At 54.3% G+C, this 20,026-nt stretch overlaps 1 protein-coding gene across 17 annotated transcripts in view; it reads left to right on the top strand.

The window, feature by feature from the left end:
• AGAP1 (ArfGAP with GTPase domain, ankyrin repeat and PH domain 1) overlaps positions 1-20,026 on the top strand; it is a 527,130-nt gene that overhangs the window by 336,895 nt on the left and 170,209 nt on the right. For all 17 annotated transcript variants that reach the window (XM_070071490.1, XM_070071487.1, XM_070071488.1 and 14 more), the window contains one exon: positions 13,428-13,596. In XM_070071490.1, coding sequence (XP_069927591.1) covers positions 13,428-13,596 — 169 coding nt within the window. The remainder of the gene's footprint in view (positions 1-13,427; positions 13,597-20,026) is intronic.

Genomic DNA, 20,026 nt, shown 5'->3' with positions numbered 1-20,026 from the left:
TGGCCTCCAAATGCAGAGTTTGGCGTCTCAGGTCTCCGAGTCAGCAACTCCATCTCCTGCTGTTGTGATTCCCACCAAGGGTCTTCCCTTCCCTAAAGAAGTCGTTCCCAAAGAAGACTCCAAAGTCGTGAGCAGCACGGTCCCTCCCGTGACGAGCGCGTGGGCGCCCTCCCGAGTGCCCACCGTCCTCCCGTGGCCAGGACGCTGTGCTGCAGGGCACGGCCAGGATCCGCGCTTACTCCCTCTCCCAGCTCCGCAGGTCCACCCGAGGGCCTCCAGTTACCCTCAGAGAAGCTCTCCACATGAAGTCAGCACGGCCACTGTCAAGGTGACCAGACAGACACGTTCAAATCCCAAATCCACAGACGTGAAGGCATTTGAAGGATGGAACTGGCAGAAACCCTGGGACGACGAGTGCCCGCCTTGCTGAGCACAGTCGGAGGTGTCATGTGTCTGTGTGTGTGTGTGCGCGTGTGTATGTGTGTGCGTGTGCACATGTGTGTGTGCACATGTGTGTGTGCGTGTGACATGTTGCTGCAGTCAGCGTGATTCCCCTTTATGACCGACAGTTCTTATCTCGCTGCCCCTCTAGGAAGCCACAGTGCTGGAAGCTCCCTTCCAGCCGAGCCCCTGGCGTGTTCAGCCACTGTCCTTTGGGCAGCTGTGCCTCTGTGGCCTTCGGTCCCCAGCTCGCCCACCCGTGTGAGCACAGAGCCTGCTCAGGGGCTGGCAAGTGCGCGGCACGCACGTGTGCCCAGCACTTAGGTCTCTTCGGCTTCAGCGAGGCCACACTGGGGCCCTGGGCCACAGGACCCCGTTAGGGTCTTTGCTTCTAGACTGCTCGGGCTCCAGGCCTCACTACTGACAACCCCAGCCTCTGCTTTTAAAAAGTCCCAATGTAGTTGGAACCCACAATGCCCAGGGTGACTGCCCTGCCTGTAGATCAGCGTGGTGGGGGTGGGGAGCGAACACGCACACGCAGCATTGCGGAAGAGCCTTGGCAACCAGAGCCTCTGCTGCAGTCCAGAACACCCTGTTCAGGGTGGATTCGGGGGTCACGCAGACACGGGAGCTCTGGCGTCTGAGTTCTGCTCTGAGCTGTGTCAGGCAGGCGGGAGTGGGTTCATGTGTGATAGGCCGCAGGTGGTCTTCCTGGGAGTGGTCAAAGAGGCAGCATCATTGCAGGCAGGCAGAGAGAACCGCAGGTGTGCCGGCTGCCGCTGGGCCTCGAGATGACACCCATCCCCCCTGTACCGCCCCGCAGTAACATGGCTTTGTCCTGGTCGGACACAAGCTTGCGTCCTCACATCTGCAGGTGTTGCCTGCTTCCCCCCGGGACACCATAGCTAGGTGTCCCCGTGAGTCACTTCCCAGCCAGGGGTGTGAGCCCCACCTTGAGAACCTGCCCTTGTCTGAGAAAGGGTTTGAGACAGGTTCTGAGAGATGGCGACGAGAAAATACACGTGAATACGACCCAGGGCCCTGCAGTCGCACACACTTGGGAGCTGCAGCCATGGCTTCCTTGTGGGTGATGAGAGGAAGCTGGGGTCACTCTCTGTGGCTCCCAGCCCTTCATCCCTGCCTTCCCTCCTCGGTGGACGAGGTGTGACGTCAGCTCCTCCCAGGTCCATTCCTCTGGCAGGCAGGTTGGGGCAGCCCTGGGCTGGGAGTCCACGGGCTGTCTCAGACCCTCCTCGCTGGCCTCCCAACCAGCGATGTGGGTCCCAGGGCCACAGGGGCCATAGTGTGGCTCTCATGTGGCCCCTCACGTGGTCATCCACGCCAAATCAGTGGTGCAAAGAGAGCAGTCCTTATGTGTGGAAGCCCTTCTGGCCTTGGAATTCTCGTCCTGGTTCTATTTATTCTGGAAACATCTCCGTGACCGCGGGGTTGCCACTCCCCCTAGGATGAAGCCCTGGCCCTCCTGGGGGTGTTCTTTCCTGCCCGCCTCCTTGCCAGACCATCTCCTGAGTGTCGCCCAGTCCGGGCTTCAATGTCCCCGCCTCCTGGGGTGGCCCCCATGAGGTGTACTCTGGGATCATGTTTTAACTGTTTTTTTTTTTAATTTTCTTAAAGTTCAAAAATATATTTTTTAATTTGAGAGGCAGAGAGTGACAAGTGGACAGATCTCCCTCCCACTGGTTCATTGCCCCAGATGCCTGCAGTGTGCAGGGCTGGGTCACACAGGAACCAGGAGTCAGGAGCTCAATCCAGGATCTCCTGTATAGGTCCAGGAACTCAGCTACTGGGGCCTTCACCACTGCCTCCCAGGGCCTGCATTGGGAGGAAGCTACAGTTAGGAGCTGGGGCCGGGAATGGAACCAGATCCTCTGCTATGGCCACAGGCGTGTTAGCACGCACACGCACGCACACACGCATGCACACTTTTTAAACAAGCAGTTCCATAGTGCTGAGTGCATTCCTATGGTCGCGTAGCTCATCCCCCAAATTCTCTGGCCTTTCAGAACTGAGACTGTTCCCATGAAACGCTGACTTCCCACCCCTGCCCCTCAGCTCCGTTCCACTTTATCTCTGGGTTTGTTTCCTCCAGGGACCTCGTATGAGGCTACTTTAAGAGGTTTGGTGGAGGGGGCGGGTGCTGTGGGTGGCAGGTTCAGCCCCTGCATGCTCTGCTGGCATCCCGTGTGGGCTCCAGTTCAAGACCCGGCTGCTTCACTTCCAAACCAGCTCCCTGTAAATGCGCCTTGGGAAGCAGTGGATGGTGGCCTAAGTCCTTGGTCCCCTGCACTCACGTGGAGACCTGGAAGAAGCTCCGAGCTCCGGCCAGCCCCAGCCCAGCACCAGCCATTGGGGCCACTTGGGGAGTGAACCAGTGGATGCAGAATCTCTTGCTCTCTAATCCTCTCTCTCTAACTCTTCCTTTCAATGAATAAAAAAATCTTAAAAGGGTGTGTGGAAACTAGAACTGAGGGCTCAGTGTATCTTAGCATAAAATATTAGAAATCTGTACCTAAGAGGAACTTGCAGAAAGATAGGGGATGGTGCGTCATAGGGAAAAACCTACATAGCTTCCTACGTTTTCTCGCACCAAAATGAACGCATCTTTTAAGTACATCTCCCGTGAGCTGCATGAAAGCACCCTCACCTCGTGGAATCCTGCACGCTTGTCTTTTTTGCCACTGGCCTGTGGGGCTTGGCCTGATGTCCTGAGTTCGTCCAGGCTGTGGCCCGGGTCAGAGCTGCTCGCTTTCCCAGTTCCCTTCCCTCTTCTGTCTGCACCGCAATTTTTTTATCCTCTTGTCCACAGAGGACGCTTGGTCTGCTCCCGCCTCTTGGCTGTGGTCATGCTGCCGTGACCACGGATGTACAAACACCTCTTCAGAGCCTGTGGGTTTAGCTAACATGGGCGACCTCTTGGGGACAGCTGGATCTCAAAGCCATCCGCCCAGCCTCCCCAGGCCAGACTGAGACGACCCTTGGGACGTTTGCTGGGCCCCGTCCTCAGGATAGTGAGTTGCAGGGCATCAGTAACTCAAATGTTGGTCCAAGCCTCGGTGGCCCAAAGGCGGCCGCCCAGCAGCCGTGCGGGCACGGGTGTGCCCCCTGCATCTGCAGAGTACCCTTGCAGGGTGAGAAGCACCCCCGGCCTGTGCTTTAGGTGCCCCGGGAGTTATCCTTGTCACCCAGTCATTCATCCAGCCTACTGTAGAGAATATCATAAATCGTAACTCCCAGACGTCAACACTGCGGAACCCCTGGCGGCGGTCCTGCCTCGGTGGTCGAAGCATCCGCAGCTCCACCTGGGCAAAGCGGCCGCTGGGGAGCTCACCCCGGGCACACTGACACGGGTTAGATCCCTGCGTGTCGTTCGGCGCCTCCACGGTTTGGGAAGTGTTTAGGATCTAAACAGCAAGTGTCCGGAATTCATCTGCACTGGGTCTCAGCTTGGCTTGGTATTGATGTCATCACAGTGTCTATAGCTCAGCAGGGCAGTCTTCATCTCCCTGTCAAAATTCAACCAAGTGGGCTGCACCCTCCCCACCCGTTTCCTACACTGGAAAATTCTGCCTCCTGGTCTTTTTTTATTTTTAATAAAATGAAAATATAGAGCATATGTGTGTACAAGGGCACTTCAAAAAGTCTGTGGAAAATGGAATTAAATTAGTTTATTTTTGATTAAAAAAAAAAAGGCTTTTGAAATCCATGCATGTGGGGGAGCGGTCTTCAGGGAGTTTATGGAAGATGCATAATGTCAAAAAACCAGGAATTTCAAAATTTTGTGCATCAGGATAAGCCTATCTCTTAATGCCCTTTTCCATGGAGCTTCCGAAGCCCCTTGGTGTGTGCGTTTCTGGAAAGATCCAGATTTGGCGGCGCAGCCCGTGGGCCTGAGTGTTGAAGCTTCGCGGAGCCCCTGAAACACCGACCTATCCGTGCACGGCGCGAGGTCTCGGATAGCACCAGCCATCCTTTGTGCCCAATTTGCCTCATTTTGTTTTCCATTTGAGGCCTTTTAGTGTTACAAATCGTGGCCAGAGATTCTGGAGCGAGAGGTAAATAAATCACGGCGCTCCCTCCCCCCCCCCCCCCCCCCCGTGACGCTGACTCATGGCGGAGGACTCTGTGGGAGAGGGTGGCCGTGGGGGGTAGCGGGGAAATGTTCTTTCGCCTCTGCTAAGGAATTGAATTTCATTATTGTATTTTATAAATATTTTCTTCTCTGGCTCATAACCTGATTGCCGGCTTGTTGCCAGGGTCTCGCGAGGCAGGGCGAGGCGGAGCCGCAGACTCCTGCCTCTTCTCAGGTGTGCCCGTGGCCCCAAATGGAAACCAATCAAGGTGCGATTTATGTTCATTAAGGGCTTGTCAAAACTGAAAAATTTTCTAATCAACAGCAGCCTCGCCGCGGCCCCCTCGATGGCTGGGGGGGCCGCCCCGGCTGCAGCCGCCGCTTGCCCGTTCAACTCTAGGCGAAAACTCCGCTGATGATTACATTAGGCTAAGCTGCGAAGTAAATGAACCATGTCTTATTTAGGTGCCACTAGCTTCAGCGTAGCCCTGCCCCGCAGGGCACTTGATAGCATTTTATGGCTTTAAAATTAGTGTGGCTTCCCGTTTGCTGCAGGGTGCTGCCTGCTATGCCTTTGAACTCCATAAGCAAAGGGAAGGGGGCCTTTTGTTTTCCCCCCTTAGTTTTTTTTTTTTTTCCCTCCCCCTTGCATTTTAGCAATTTTGTTTTGCATCTTTTCCAGACGGCGTTTTGCAATAAAAACGTCTGACTTATATATCCGTGCCTCCCCCACCAAAAAAGGAAAGAATTAAAAGGAGAAAAAAAAAAAAAAAACGTAGGCGACGTCACGCATTTTCAGAGGACAATTTTTCCCCCGTGCTACAACGTGACAAATAGCTTTGCGGTTCACGCCTAATGACTTGTCGTGTCAGAACCGGCACCTCCAGTGGCGGCCGTAGCTTCAGCTCAGGAAGCAGCCACATGGAGTCCGGGCAGCGGCGACGTGCTTCGGTCTCTTTGCTGGACAGGGAGTCGCAGACACTCACGTCTGCTGAGAGCTTCAGCACTGGTTAGGCACTTCATGTGTTATCTCGGTCAATGCTTGCATCAACCCCACGAGGCAGGGACCTGGAGTGATGGCGGAACTCGCCCACCCAAGACGGAAGTAGAGACTGGATCCCTGGCCCTCCGGCCGGTGGCCTTTGTCTCGGAACTAGTAAACTGGCTGATACCCAGTGCCGCCGAGTGTGGCGGAGGGAACGGCTCCCACACAAACAAGGCGTGGAAAGCTAGAGACACGTCTGTGTGTGGGAGGCTTCTCCACGGTCCGACCCCGAAGTTTAGAAATGAGAAAAGCGCTTAAAAGCTGTGACAGACAACCGCTGCCGTGAGAGTCTCTCCCTGCTGCTCGAGGGCAGGCGTCCTGGGAGAGCAGGTGCACGTGCCGTGCCATCTGAAAAGCGTGGTGCCTGTCCAGCAAACGCGTCCCCGGAAATCTGGTTTAATGGGACCCAGACAGATCTCACGTCACTATGGGGCACTCTTCTCTGGAATCCAGGAGGCCCAAGCCCTGCCTGCTGGTTCCCTTGTTGCAGGCCAGGTGTGAGTGAGTGTTGTCACGACTACGAGGACAGCCACGGCGTGGTGCCAGCTCCACCACGTGGGCTGCTGTGGTGGCTTTTCACTAGGGCCAGCCTGTGGAAGTGGCCTGCAGTGACTGAAGGGGACGAGACCGCCGGCCACTTCCTGTGCTGGGCGTCCACTCACATTCTGCAGGCTCGGCTTGAGCAGGCGCGGCTTACAGCAGGCAAAATTCAGTTTAACCTGAGTTGGGGAAAATCTTGCAGTGGAAAGCTCAGCATAGTAGGTCAATCAAGACAGAGACACTCAAGAAGCGAAAGGTAGATCCATAATCCAATTTGCAGTTCTCGCTGTTTTGATTTATATATATATATATATATATATATCACATATATATATCACATATATATATCACAGATACTGGATGCCAGCCACTGCTGCCCACGGGACGGGAGCGCTGCTGTGTGGGGTGGGAACCTCGCTGGGACGCCACCCTGCTCCTTTGCCATGCGTCACATAATTCCCGGGGCCCAGGACAGCCTCCTTCCAGGCCCGGCCTCAGGGGGTCTTCACGGGGGCAGCTCGCAAAGTGACGCGGGAATTCGTTGGCTGTCTTGGGAAGCAGAACTGCCCCCTAAGGAGACTTTTTGCCCTTGCTCTCTGCACCCACCTTGCTGTGGTGACTGGGGTCCTTTAGAGAGAAGGAGACGTGCCCAGCTCTGAGGCTGTGGTCCGGAACGATGCCACCAGATGTCTCACGGCTTCTCCGTGTCTCCGCGGTGTTTGCAGGGGCGCAGCTTCCTCTGCGCCTGCGCCTGTGGCTGTAGTTGTTGACTGTTCATGAGTGTCGGACTTGACCCTTGCCTGACGTCTGACTGGACTGTGCTACGTGTGTGTGTAGATTCGTGTCCTCTAAAAGTAGCATTAACCGGAGTTGGAGAAATAGCCGTCCAGCCAACAATGGCTTCTTTTACATACTTTCTTTGGGAGGATTGGGGAAATCTCAGAATTGCTTTCTGGACCTGCACACTGAGGACCAGTGGAGAAAGGGGATAATGGGTTGGTCTTTGCATCAGAAAGGAAGACAGCAAACCAGGGTAGCATTTACTTACGGTGTCCGCAGAGTGCTCTCCCGCCAGTTACGTGCACGGAATTGCACAAGGAACCAGTCGATGAGCTAGGTTAGCCATTCTCAAACCTTTGGGGTTCAGGGCCCCCCAGAAGCTTGGATCAGTTTCAACTATTGATACTTAGCAGCTTAGAAATTCAAACGGAGAAAAAATGTTTAAATATTTATGTACTTCATTTAACATAGTAAACCACCCATTATGTTTTAATGTAAATAATATTCTTAGGAAAAGTATGGTTTAGGAACAGAAGGAAATCGTGATGAGATCAGCATCGTTTCACATTATCACAGGTCTCTGTTAGTGCCCGGGTTAATGTAAGAGCCGGATTCTCACACCTGCTTCCGTCTGTTACGATAGGTTGTTTTGGTTGAATTATGACAAGAAGATCTCGACATCCAAAAACAGAGTGGAAGAGGGAGGAAAGTTCTAACAGTCACGTTAGGTGATTGGATGTTCCTCTTCTGTTCTACACTGGAGCTCGACGTTTGATCGCGTCTTAAATCTCAGTGACAGAGTGGAATGTTAACCGTGTCACGTGTTGTCTTCTCTGCCGCGTTGCACCCACCTGGCTGACTTTGAGCGCTCTGTCGTGCGTGTTTTATCCGTGCATGGCCACCCACATGTGCCCATCCATGTGACATGTCGTGCGTGTTTTATCCGTGCATGCATGCCCGCCCACATGCGTCCATCCACGTGACATCATCCGTCACGCCAAGAATGCTGGCTTTGCCCTGAAGTATGCCGACTTCCAGGTGGGACACTTCCCATCATATGGTGTCCTGAAGCTACATTTGTTGATGTCACCAGCAGTCTTGTCAGATGAGCTGCTGGGGACTGGGGGTGTGCCCAGCTCCTGGGAGACGTGGGAGGTCTTAAGTTTCCCACTCTCGCTAGGAAGCTCGGAGTTTACCACTGGGCAGCGGTGCTGTCAGGTGGTTTTCTTAAAGTGTTCATTTTGTTTATTTCAAGGAGATGCCTGGCATAGCCGTGCCTGGGCGGCCATGGTGTACACCCCAGTCTCCTTTCAAGCAGAGCGGGCCTTCACGGAAGTGGCTAGTTGAGCTTGCAACTCAGAGTACCCAGACATCCCGCAGCCGGTCCCCAGGCCGGATGCACACTTGCCAGTCAGCACTCGCACACTTGAGACTTGAGCCTTAGGGGTTGAGGTTGCTATAAATAAATAAGTTAGCAGCTTGTCTTTTTTTTTTTTTTTTTTTTTGGTTTATGAAGAGCATTTGTCTGTTTCTGCTTAGAGGTTGTGCTGGCTCATATGGCGAGCGCCAGCAGCACGGTTTGGAGCCATGACCTTGACTCACACTGAGGTGCCGGCATTTTCGCCCACCATGGCTTTTGCGCCATCAGAACAAACCCCATCACGGCGATTAAAAGACAGATAAGGTGTTAGAACTGCTTTGTCCCGACAAGGAGCACGCTTTGAAGATGGCGGAACTAGATTACGGAAAGAGGAGATGGTCTGGCCAGCTCGGGAGAACCGTAGCAGATTTCAGTGTGCACGAAGAGTCATCTCACTCAAAGTATTAGTTGTTGTTTAGTATGAAATATTAGGTTTGTGGGCACGAATGTCCTGTCAGAGGCCAGAACTCACTGGGGAAAAACCCAATCGGAGCAAAGAATTGTGTTGTTTCTGCCATCCTTTAATCGTGGAGGTCAAGGCCCGTGAGACTTGGAAAGGTGAACGTAGAACAGGAGACCGCTGGCCACGGCCTGGGACGGGCGGCCGGGGGAGTGCCAGTGCCTGGGCCTTTATCCTTTCCTTGTGATCTGACTCTGAGGTGCCAGTCACAGTTTCTGCATAACTCTTTAGCTGCAAGATCTTGTTAACCGCTTTTGGTATCCCTGTGAACGCATCAGCAAGCCGCCTTCCACCAAAACAGCCAAAGGTAGCCTCCGGATGCGGGCGGGGGGATCGATACAGTGCGAGTGTTTTTAGGGACTGTTGATGGATGGCCGCATTTGGAGCTGGGCTCCGAGTGCCAGATGCCCCTGAGCTGACTGAGATGAACTCAACATTTGCTGAGTGCCCGTAAAGGCCGTCGTGCACGTGGAGGCCCCGGATGGCGGGGGTGGCTTTGTGGTTGGGGGGAGGGGGCATTCCTGAGCGCAGCCTGATGCCGTCGGCCGATGGGGACTCGGTACCACCGTCCTCGCTGCCCGGCTGCTCACCTCCCGGTCCTGGGAACACAGTAGCTGTGAAATTGTAGGACATCGCTGTAGAACAGCGAATCAATTAATTCCCCGTATCAGGAGCGATCTGCAGCGAGGCGCTAATGGCTCGGCCCAGTCCTCCTCCTAAGGCAGCCCCACAGAAGGGGGAGCCAGTTAAGCTGTGCTTCTGTCAGCAAGCTGCAAGCGCTGGGTCTCTGACACGGCGCTCAATTGCTAGCAGGTTTCTCTCATTGCACCTCATTTGCATCTGGGACATCAATTAGCATGTTTGTTGAGGCTAATTGAATGAAACTCAATCATAGCTCTTAATTGCTTGACTATGTGAAAAGAAATCACATTAATGCAGCTAATTAAGTGTACGGCAATAGATGCAACATAATTAGGAGCGAAATGTAAAAAACAAGGAATGGCAAAGGTGCGGGAGCAGGGTTGCAGGGGGACAGCGCGGCTCGGTTACGGAGCTGCCGGGGCGCTCGGCGGCGGGTCCCTTTGCTCCTGCGCCTGCCTGGAAAAAATAATCCACATGACGAGCATGGACAGCTTGAGAAGAAAAATGCAAATAGGTTTGCAATTACTACTTTTTCAAGCTGTTGAGGGGCAGGCACTGGGCACCTCCAGGGGGCTTGGCTCTTGAGTAGGCCCCAGGGACTTGTTAAGTGCTGTTTAAAAGCGCTTGGCTTTGAATTACCCTCATGCCTTGGTAAAGGGTTTTTTCCTCTTTTATCTGTGATCAGCATTTTCTAGGACTAACACGGAGAAGGGGTAGTATCTGGAACATTTGCATATCAAAATCCGGCTTGCTGTCTTCCTTTTAAGGCTCGGCACAGCCCACTTCTAAGGAGAGGATTGTGTTCAGTGGTCAGAGCTCTAAGTTCGCAGCCAGCCAGAGACGCGCAGGAAAAGTTCTTCCGAAACCCGCAGACCCGGCGCCGGTCTCCTCCCTTGGTGGACGCCGCAAGCCGCAGACCCGTGCAGCTCTCCCTTCCGCCTGTTTGTGAAGCCCCAGGGCCGGCCAGAGGACTGTCCCGAGAAGGAAATGCGTTTTGTAGGGTCCTAGGAATTCTTAGTGGCTCAAATCCGGCAAGTGCCCATTTGTATTCTATTTTCTCTGAAGTTTCGGCGCCCAACAGGCAAGAAGACAGAGCCCCCGGCCCATGCTGAGCTGAGATAAATGGGTTCCCTCCGCGTTCACTCCCAAAGAGCAGGCGCGTGGTGCATTCCTGTCATAATTCTAGATAGAATATCCTGGTTATTGTATGTTAAAACGCGCCTATTGCAAGAGCCCATGCTGAGCCTGCTCACTATCTGATTAGCCTCATTTTAGAGCCCATAAGCAATAAATGCTCAATTACACTCCTGTTATTGTATTTTAATTTGTTGAGAATTGGCATTAAAGAAGAAAGTTATAGCAAGTTGATATTTTTAAAGGAGTAACTGTGCAAGAAGAAATTCGTTATTTGCGAGCGTTCACTTTGCTTCTGGAACTTGGGTGCGCCCTCCCGGCGGGTGCTGACGGCAGGTGGCGGTGGGTTAGAGGCGCGTGGGGACAGGCTGGCTGTCTGTGACCCGCCCCCGCCCAGGATCGTGTCCGTCTCTAACGTGCATTCCTTTCACCATGCCCAACCCTGAGCTTTGCCGGGAGAGGGCCCGTCCCCCAGTCCCCCAGTCTTTCCATCTGCTTTCATAATAAACGCCTTCTCTCCATCTTTGGTCCACGCCTTCCAGAACCACCGCTTTGTATCTTAGCTGCTGATACTCTGGGGTGGCCGCCATCTTTAAAATCGAGCCTCCCATCACGGGTAGGTGGAGTCAGATCTGCTGTCCCCGGCCGGGATGCAGCCTTCCCCTTCCTCAAATCTGCAGTGACTCTCCTCTCAAGTGGCCATGGCTGACCACAGCCAGCCTGCACTGTGGACGTGAGGGCGTCCCTCCCTGAGACACCTAGGGTACGAAAGGGCCAGGGGGCCAACCCGGGGAGGCTGGGCACCTGCACTGCGGGCCTCCTGGGTGACAGCAGGTGCATTCGTGCCGGCTGAAGGATACCTGGCCTTGCCCCTCCCCCCTGCCATGTAGCTCTCTAGCCTTTCTCCACATGTCTTCCACCATTGCTCTTCCTCCTGGCTCTGACCTTGACTTTCTGAGCTTTCGTTCCCTACCAGGAAGTGGTCGCCTGAGGTCTACCTTCAGAAAGTCACTAGAGACCCTGACACATCTTTTGCCGCTAGCGGGGTGGCACTGGGAAGCCCCTGGGGCCCTGTGGATCCCATCTGCACGTCCCTGCCCCCTGCCATGCTGAGTCCCTCTGCAGAGACTTCCTGCACCCTCTGTCTGATTTGGCTCCCAGGTGGCCGCCCTGTTGGTTCCAGGGGCTGTGGTGTGAGGCCTGTGACACCCCAGGTTCGTGCTGACCGCCAGAGAGCGGCCCCTTCCATCAGGGGGATCTGGCCCCACGCTGGAGTCTGATGGGGGCTCCTGGCGCGTCATCATTCGCCCTGCCATCAGACATCCTGCCTGCAGATAAGGCAGAGGCTCCTTGTCAGTGCCCGTCCCTGCAGTCCTTCTCTTGGCCCCCTGGCTACTCTGTGTGTCCCCTGCTGGCCCACTTGGGCCAGCTGACCTCCTACAGACGGGAGCATCAGCCCCTCTCATTGATGCTAACTGCCCGTGGGCAGTTCCGGGCAAACTGCTCGCTTTTCCAGCCGGCCTGGGGCCCTTGCAGTTGGTCCTTCCAAAAGGACATTGACCTAAACTCAGCAGCTTAAAACAAATGTGAATTTACTGATCTTAGAATCTAAAGGGAAGAAACCAAGATTCTGTCAAAGAAAGATTTATTCCCACTTCCTTTTTAGTCTTAAAACACTCAAAATATATCATCCGAGGGCAATTTAGAGTATGTCAAGTGCAACACTAACTAAGATGTGTCCAGAGGGCTTAAAATACGGATTCCACAGACAAGGAGGCGCAGGCCCAAAACAACAGCAACGTGTAACGAGTCGGTAACTCGTGACTGGTCAGCAGCGCCCTCCGCCGGGCTCGGGGTTGCCTTTCACCCCTCCTGCCCCCATCATCTGCCAGGTAGCCATGTCCTGCGGGGAGCTGTCGGGACCCACACTGTCCTCCCTGTGGCTCCTGCATGACTGTGCTCTTGACCTCTGAGGCTGCAGGAGGTGCTTCTTCTGAGTACCGGGAACCACTTAGAGAAAGCATAACGCTTACGGGAATGCGCCTTCTTTGTAACATCCAGACTATACGTCCATGTGCACCATAGATTTTCTTTTTAGAAGATTTATTTACTTACTTAAAAGGCAGAGTTTGAGAGACAGAGAGAGAGGTCTTCCATCCACTGGTTCATTCCCCAAATGGCCGCAATGGCTGGAGCTGGGCTGATCCGAAGCCAGGAGCTTCTTCCGGGTCTCTCACATGGGCACAGGGGCCCAAAGACTTGGGCCATCCTCTGCTGCTTTCCCAGGCCATAGCAGAGAGCTGGATCGGAAATAGAGCAGCTGGGTCTCAAACCAGTGCCCAAATGGGATGCCGGCACTGCAGGCGGTGGCTTTCCCCGCTGTGCCACAGTGCCAGCCCCACACCATGTTTTCAGTACCATCCTTTGCTGACCTCAGACAACTTCCTGGGCCCTGATAGAAGAGCCAGCCTCCGCTGGCCGAATGCCCAGATGGCAGCGTCGGCCGTGCGTGCACGTCTCACGGCAGCCCCTGCTGAGACAGGTCGGGAGGAGGCGGTCACCTGTTCTGGGGGCTGCCACCTAGGATCTGCCGGCTCAGCCCGGGTTCCCAGTGTGCCATCTCGGAAGCCAGTTCAGAGAGCACGGTGTTCTGTGCGTGCTTTGCACAATATCCCCCACCCAGGAGCGTCTCCCATGGCTCCTCTGTTTGCAGCCCCTGAGTCAGCCCAAGACGCAGAAGCAGAACCCCAGTCTAAATGCAGCAGTGATGGCGCCAGGGCCTCGTGGGGCAGGGGCGTGGGTGGCCCCTCCTGGTGGCCCGGGCTGTCCAGGGTCCCCTGTCTGATCTCTCTTGGGTGTTTGGCATTTTGAACAGGATTACATGCAGAATGTCCATGGCAAGGAGATCGACCTTCTGAGAACCACTGTGAAAGTCCCCGGCAAGAGGCCGCCCCGTGCCACGTCAGCCTGCGCGCCCATCTCCAGCCCCAAAACCAACGGCCTGTCCAAGGACATGAGCAGTTTACACATCTCACCCAATTCAGGTAAGCTCACGGCACACTCGCTGGAGGAGCCCAGCACCGGGGCGGCAGGAGACGGCAGTGGCTCCAGCGCAACGCCGAGCCCTTTAGGTCTGGTGGAGATGGTGGAGATGGTAGCGGTCGCCTCTCACGCAGAGGTGTAGAGACCTCACCCCTCGGCCCCCTCCCGGCCCGTGGGTGCCCGCACGCACACGGTGGCGTTCGGATTCTCAGCTCCAAAGTGAGCTTTTGCTGGGCTCTGTGGTTGACGTTGGATTCTGCCTGTAAACTTGGAGTAACTGAGACTCTTCGAGAAAATACAAATTCGTGGTTAAAATATCACAGATTAGCTAATGTCTGGTTTCCTTGTGAGTGGAAGTGGAAAAACCATTCAGAGCAGGGTTAAAGGAAGCCGCCTGGCCTGGCTGAAGATGCAGCTGTCTGTGCTTTAACCGCCGTCTGCCGCTCTTCAGTGCAAATTTGGGTTGCTTGACTGTCGTTTAAAAGGTTTTTTTTTTTTTTTTAATTATTTAATTCAAGATTAGAAAACGTTAGCATTTTCTCAACATCCCACGTGTCTGGAGACTTCTCTCCTTGTACATTGTGAGCCGTTCGCGGTCGTTGTTCGGGTTTGTTTAAGGCTCCTTGCACGACTTGTGCTGTGGCCTGTGCCTTCCCGGGATTGCTCATCAGAGAACAGCGCTTCAGATCCACCTCGTCCTCCAGCCGCCCTGAGACCCTGCAACACGGGGTCCCTTCAACAACTGCTCTGGCTTTCCCCGCACAAACACCCTTCCTGCTCACTCAGCCACATCCTGTCGTCACAAAACAGGCTCCTGGCCCCCTCGCTGCTTCCCACGGGTGCTCCCGAGGAGGGCAGATGCTGGCTTCACAGTTCTTGGCATAGATGGCGCTGGTTGGCAAAAGCAGGACGATAGTAATGAATCCGAGTCTGGGGTCCAGCAGCCTGGGCCCCACATGGGTGGCAGGTGGTGCGAGGCAGGCCGGGCCCACCTGGCCTGTCTTCCCAGCAGAGGTGTGACACCAGGTAGGATGACACAGGGGAGAGAGCAGGGACACGGACCAAGTGCCACACGCGAGCTGTTGTGACCCAGCCAGGAGAGGGATCGGCTTTCGGCTAACGCGGGCGTCAGTTCCTGCCGAAATGAGGAGGTGGGCTTGCCTGCCCTCCTGTGACCCGCTGGCTGGCCTTGCTTCCACACACCTGTGGACTTCCTTCCCAGGGACGGGCAGCACCCCGCATGGGAAGAGACGAGAAACTGTCTGCAATCCGTGGAGAGCCAGGTCTTCACTGCTGTTTTACATGACATTATTCACTCACTTACCAAAAACAAGGCATTACACACCTGTCTGTGCCACAGGTGTGTGCACTGTGGCCCCCAGGGTTCCTGCACCAGCCTCACCCCTTCTCACCCATCGCATCACATCCATCCGCTCACTAAAGCCAACATTGGTTGAGCCTTTTAAAAAATTTATTTCTTCATTGACAAATAAAAATCGTGTGCATTTGTCACGTCCAACATGATTCTTTGAACTATGCATGGGAGTGGGATGCCTGAGTCAAGCCACCTGCTGTGGTTCTGCTGTGTTCCCACTGCTGTCCTAAGTCCCAGGACGGGGCTAAATTATAGGACCCAGACCCCAGAATCACAGCCTCCTGTGGGGAGAGAAATGGATGTGTTTAACGGCCACACACACACACACACACACACAGTAGCCACAGAAATGGGTGGGGGCAGTGCTCACGTGGCCGGCCGTAGGTTCAGGCTGCAAGGTATGGGGGTGTGGTATGAGCAGGGGTGAGGAGGCAGGGATGCAGCATGAGGAGACGTGAGGAGGCAGGGGTGTGGTCTCAGCAGTGGTGAGGAGACGGGTGTAACGTGAGCGGAGGTCTGACATGGGCAGGGGTGTGGAGGCAGGAGTCTGGCGTGGGCTGGGGTGAGGAGGCAGAGGTATGATGTGAGCAGGGGTCTGACATAGGAAGAGGTGAGGAGGCAGGGGTGTGTTCTCAGCAGACGTGGAGGCAGGGGTGTGTTCTCAGCAGAGGTGTGGAGGCAGGGGTGTGGTGTGGCATGAACATGGGTATATAGGCAGTGGTGGTGTGGGCAGGGGTGTGGCGTGTATGACATTGGCAGGGGCGTGAACCAGGCCGGCGTACCTTCGGGAGGCAGCCGTTTCGTTAAAATACTGGGGAGTTTTCGTTTTCGCTCACCGCCGCTACACCGCGCATTAGTTCCTGCAGTGTGATACCCGCCTTCTGGCTCGAGAGTAGAGTGTTGCGGATCTGAGTCCTGTGGTCTGAATCACTCCTTGACTGCCGAGTGTCCCGTGTGTGAAGTCGCTGTTCGTGAAGTACTTTCTCATTCCAGCGTGGCAGATTAACCTGAGAGAAATCGCTGCTGTTCTGCGTGATGGGCTTTCCGCCAGAAGTAGGCATCGGTTATTGCAGAGCTGTTTACCCAGACTTCTCCTAAGCTGCTTCTCCCTATTTTTCCTGCTCAGCTCGTGCGGATTCTGCGTGCGGATTCCAGGCTAACGCATGCGCTCCGCTCGGTGTAAGCAGTGTTCTGTGCCTTCCCGTGGGCCTGTGACACGCGTGTAAATCTGCGTGTGGAATGCTTGCTGAATGTCCAGTAAGTATGCCGACTCGGTCATCGTGTGTGGCCGTTTGCAAGGTTCTTGAGACATCCTCGTGTTTCCAAGTCAACCTCTCAGGAGGTCCTGTGTGAAACAGCCTTTCAGTGCGCAGGACGGTGCCCGTCTCATGGCACGCACAGGTTGGCGCGGAAGCGTGGTTTTCACCGTCTGTGCTAGGGTGACGAGCAGAAGAAATCCGCGTGCTTTGTGTGTGCGCTGCCGTGAGCAGTGAGGCTGAGCGCCCGCCTGCCGGCCCCACGGGCTTCTCCCACCCAGACTGTAAAGACAGACACAGCTTTGCCTGTTTTCACCAGGTGCTGGTCAGTGTGGATTTAGGATTTGGACAGTTTATTGTGTGTGGGAACAGATGCCTCCTCAGTCTGTGATTTGCTCTTCTTTTTTTATTGTGTGTTCTTATTTACAAATAGAGATTCCCTCCTTTTTATACATAATCAAATCCTCAGTCTCTTATTTCCATGGTTTCTACTCTAAGCCATCTGATATAATTTTGAAGGCAAATCACAATCCATGAATATAGTATACTTCCTTTTTTTTTTAAGATTTATGTATTTATTTGAAAGGCAAAGTTATAGAGAAAGAGAAGGAGAGAGAGAGATCCTCCATCCGCTGGTTCACTCCCCAAATGACCACAGTAGCCAGGGCTGGGCTAGGCTGAAGCCAGGAGCCAGGAGCCTCCTCTGGATCCCTGACGCGGGTGCAGGGGCCTAAGCTCTTGCACCTTCCTCTGCTGCTTTCCCAGGCCACCTGCAGGGAGCTGGACCAGAAGCACAGCAGTGGAGACCCCACCCAGCACCCACGGGGGAGGCCGGCACCGCAGGCCACGTTACCCCGCAGTGCCACAGCGCTGGCCCCGAATGTGTATTCCTTATAGTTTTATCAGTTTCTTTTACTTTTTGGCTTTGATTGTTACATATGTAAATGTGTATGTATAATCCTTAGTCCACCTTCATCTGAGTCTGCTCTGCATGACAAGAAATCTAATTAAATTTTTCTTCAAAGAAATGACTAGTTCCCTCTTTCTTTGCTCAGTCTTCTTTCTCTGTTAGTTCTGTACAGCTCCTTTTTTGTACAACTCTATCATTTAGTCACACTGGTTCTGGGCCCGTGGTCCTGGTTCAAGGCTTCCCAGATCTGCACTGGGCACCCTGCGGACACCCTCGCTGTCTGAGATGGAAGACTCAGTTTGCATCCAGTCCTGCAACTCTGGGTGCTCTGTGTCTCTGCTTCTCTTCTGCTCTCTGATTTTCCTTGGCTAATGCTGCTTATGTTTTCCAAATGAACTTCAAAATACCTTAAACCAGCCCCCCCCCCCCCCGCACATAATTCTACTGTGGCCTTAATTGGCACAATACTACTAAGCAATCTGTTACTAGTGGAGGAACTGACCTCTTTCCTATCACAGAGCCTGATCGCTGGCCAGTGTGTGCCAGGTCGTGTTTTACCACTCAGTGGCGCTTAGCGTTTTTCTGCATTTAGATCCTGGATGTGTTTTCTCCACCTGTTCTGTCGGCTGATAATTTTCGGTGCCTTGTGATGCTGATCTTACCTGGGTGGGTGGTGAGTCCAACTGGTGCGGAATCCGAAATCCCCAGGGTTTGCATTGTGTATACCCAGCCCTCTTACTGAACCCTTGGAAGTTTCTCTTGCCTTCTGTAGTGCACAGTCACAATGCACACCATGTGTCAACTATATAATGCCTACCTGTGTGTCAGTGTCCACTTTTAATATCTACCAACCAGTTTCACAGTTAGATGCCTTATTGCTTTGCCTCTCATGTCCTTCAGTTTCCATGTCTATGGAGTGTGCTGTGTGGCCAGCCATGACGAATGCTTTGGAGACTGGGTGTGGGGAGTGGTAGAAGACCTAGCTACCTGGGAGGAGGAGTCAGAAGATGAACACACACTCAAGATCGCTGCTGTGGGGACACAGGGAAATCGGGGAGAAAATCCCTGGTGGGCGGGTCTGTTTGGCTGCTGCTGGTACTGGGGATAGTTTGCCAGCACTGAAATACCGGCTGCATCTCACACGTGGAAGTGGTGGGGATCGTGGTGATCCCAACGCCAGCCTTGACCAGGGACTTGGGAAACAGGAGGAAAGACAAAGCAGCTACTTTACCTGCCCCTGTACCGCGTGCAGGACTGGGCTGTGGCATGGCAGGCATTGGTCTCCCTGCCGCCAGCTCTCCCGCCTCCCCACCCCAGCATGCACAGCTGAGAGAGAGAGTGGGCACTGTGCTGGGAGCGCAGGAAGCAGACGGGAACCGGAGCCCACACAGTCCTGGAGACAAAGGGAGAGGCGAGGCAGCATGACCACCCGTGCAGAGTGCTCCAGCCGGCCCACAGCCCCACCCCCACCCACCCCACCCCGCCGCTGTCAGACAGAATGGAAAGTCCCCGTCAGCCGTGCCACACACCTGCTCAGAGCCAGCCTTCTGCTGAGGCCACGGGAGAGCCCCGGCACCTGCCTCAGCAGCCCTCACGCCGCCAGACATGGGGGCGCGTGGACGACCAAGGTGAGCACAAAGACAGCTGATCCTGCAGGAAGGGAGCTGCGGTCTGGGGAGCGAGAATTTAAAAGGAAATGACGATCCCCTGGCATCAGAAACCCTAGGAGGCTAGTTGTGGGATCCATAAAATGAAGCAGAGAGAGATGATCAGATGGAGAGTTCTTGGGAATTAAAGGGAAAAGTTTGCACAAATTAAAAGAATGTAATGGGCAGGTTCAGGACTGTGAAGACGTGGATAAAGACAGTGCTGACAGTAGAGATAAAACAGAAGAAACTGCAGGAGGTGAACACGGACATGGGAGCATCAAGCTTGAATGCAGGGGTGGGGCGGTGCTGTGGCGCAGCGGGTAAAGCCACCGCCTGTGACACCAGCATCCCAAATGGGCACCAGTTCAAGTCCCAGTTCCTCCACTTCCTATCCAGCTCCTGCTAATGGCCTAGGAAAGCAGCAGAGGATGGCCCAAGTGTTTGGGCCCCTGCACCCATGTGGGAGACCTGGAAGAAGCTCCTGGCTCCTGGCATCAGCCTGGCCCCGCCCTGGCTCCTGCAGCCTTTTGGGGAGTGAACCAGCGGATGGAAGACCTCTCGATATCTCTGTCTCCCCCTCCTTCCCTCCCTCCCTCCTTCCCTTTTTCTTTGTATAACTCTTTCAAATAAATAAATAAATCTTTAAAAAAATAATGAAGTGAGATGTAAAGATGAAAGAAGGGCCTAGAACATCCGAAATGGAGCAGGATCACCTGCACCAGAAGAGAAATGTGGCAGACTGCAGCCGTGCTGAGCAAGGACAGTGCACTGTGTGAAGACACATGTCAGTGTTCCCTTCTGAGGACAAGTCGTTCTGAGCCTGGACGCCTGTGTAAGACCTGGGCGTCCCCGGTCAGGCAGAAGGGGGCGTCTGTGGACAGCTTCTAGGCATGTAGGCCGTTTCCCTCTGAGAGAGGTTTTGAGAAAGTTACTCGAGGGTCTGCTCCAGAAGGAGAACCATGGAAGACTGCACGAAGGCATTCATGTGTTCAGGGCTGAGGAAGTCCCCCTTTCCCGCAAAGTCTTCTCCTCCCGCAGGATCACACTCAGGCTCGGGATGCCCGTGCAGTACCTGCCTCCTGGCTTAAGTTGTGCGATGAACGGGGATGCACCAGGAGCCACAGTTTAGAGAATTCTTCTAGGGGAGGGAGGGGTAAAGCGTTCACAAGCATTTTCTGATGTGAGTTTTTGACCGGACAGGCTTGGTCACGCTGTATGCACCTAGGACAGAGGTCGAGTTGC

Source organism: Oryctolagus cuniculus, chromosome 3, assembly GCF_964237555.1.
Source record: "Oryctolagus cuniculus chromosome 3, mOryCun1.1, whole genome shotgun sequence".
NCBI classification, from domain to species: Eukaryota; Metazoa; Chordata; class Mammalia; order Lagomorpha; family Leporidae; genus Oryctolagus; species Oryctolagus cuniculus.
The sequence above is the reverse complement of the archived record's forward strand: the minus strand, read 5'-3'. Positions and strand labels throughout refer to the sequence as shown.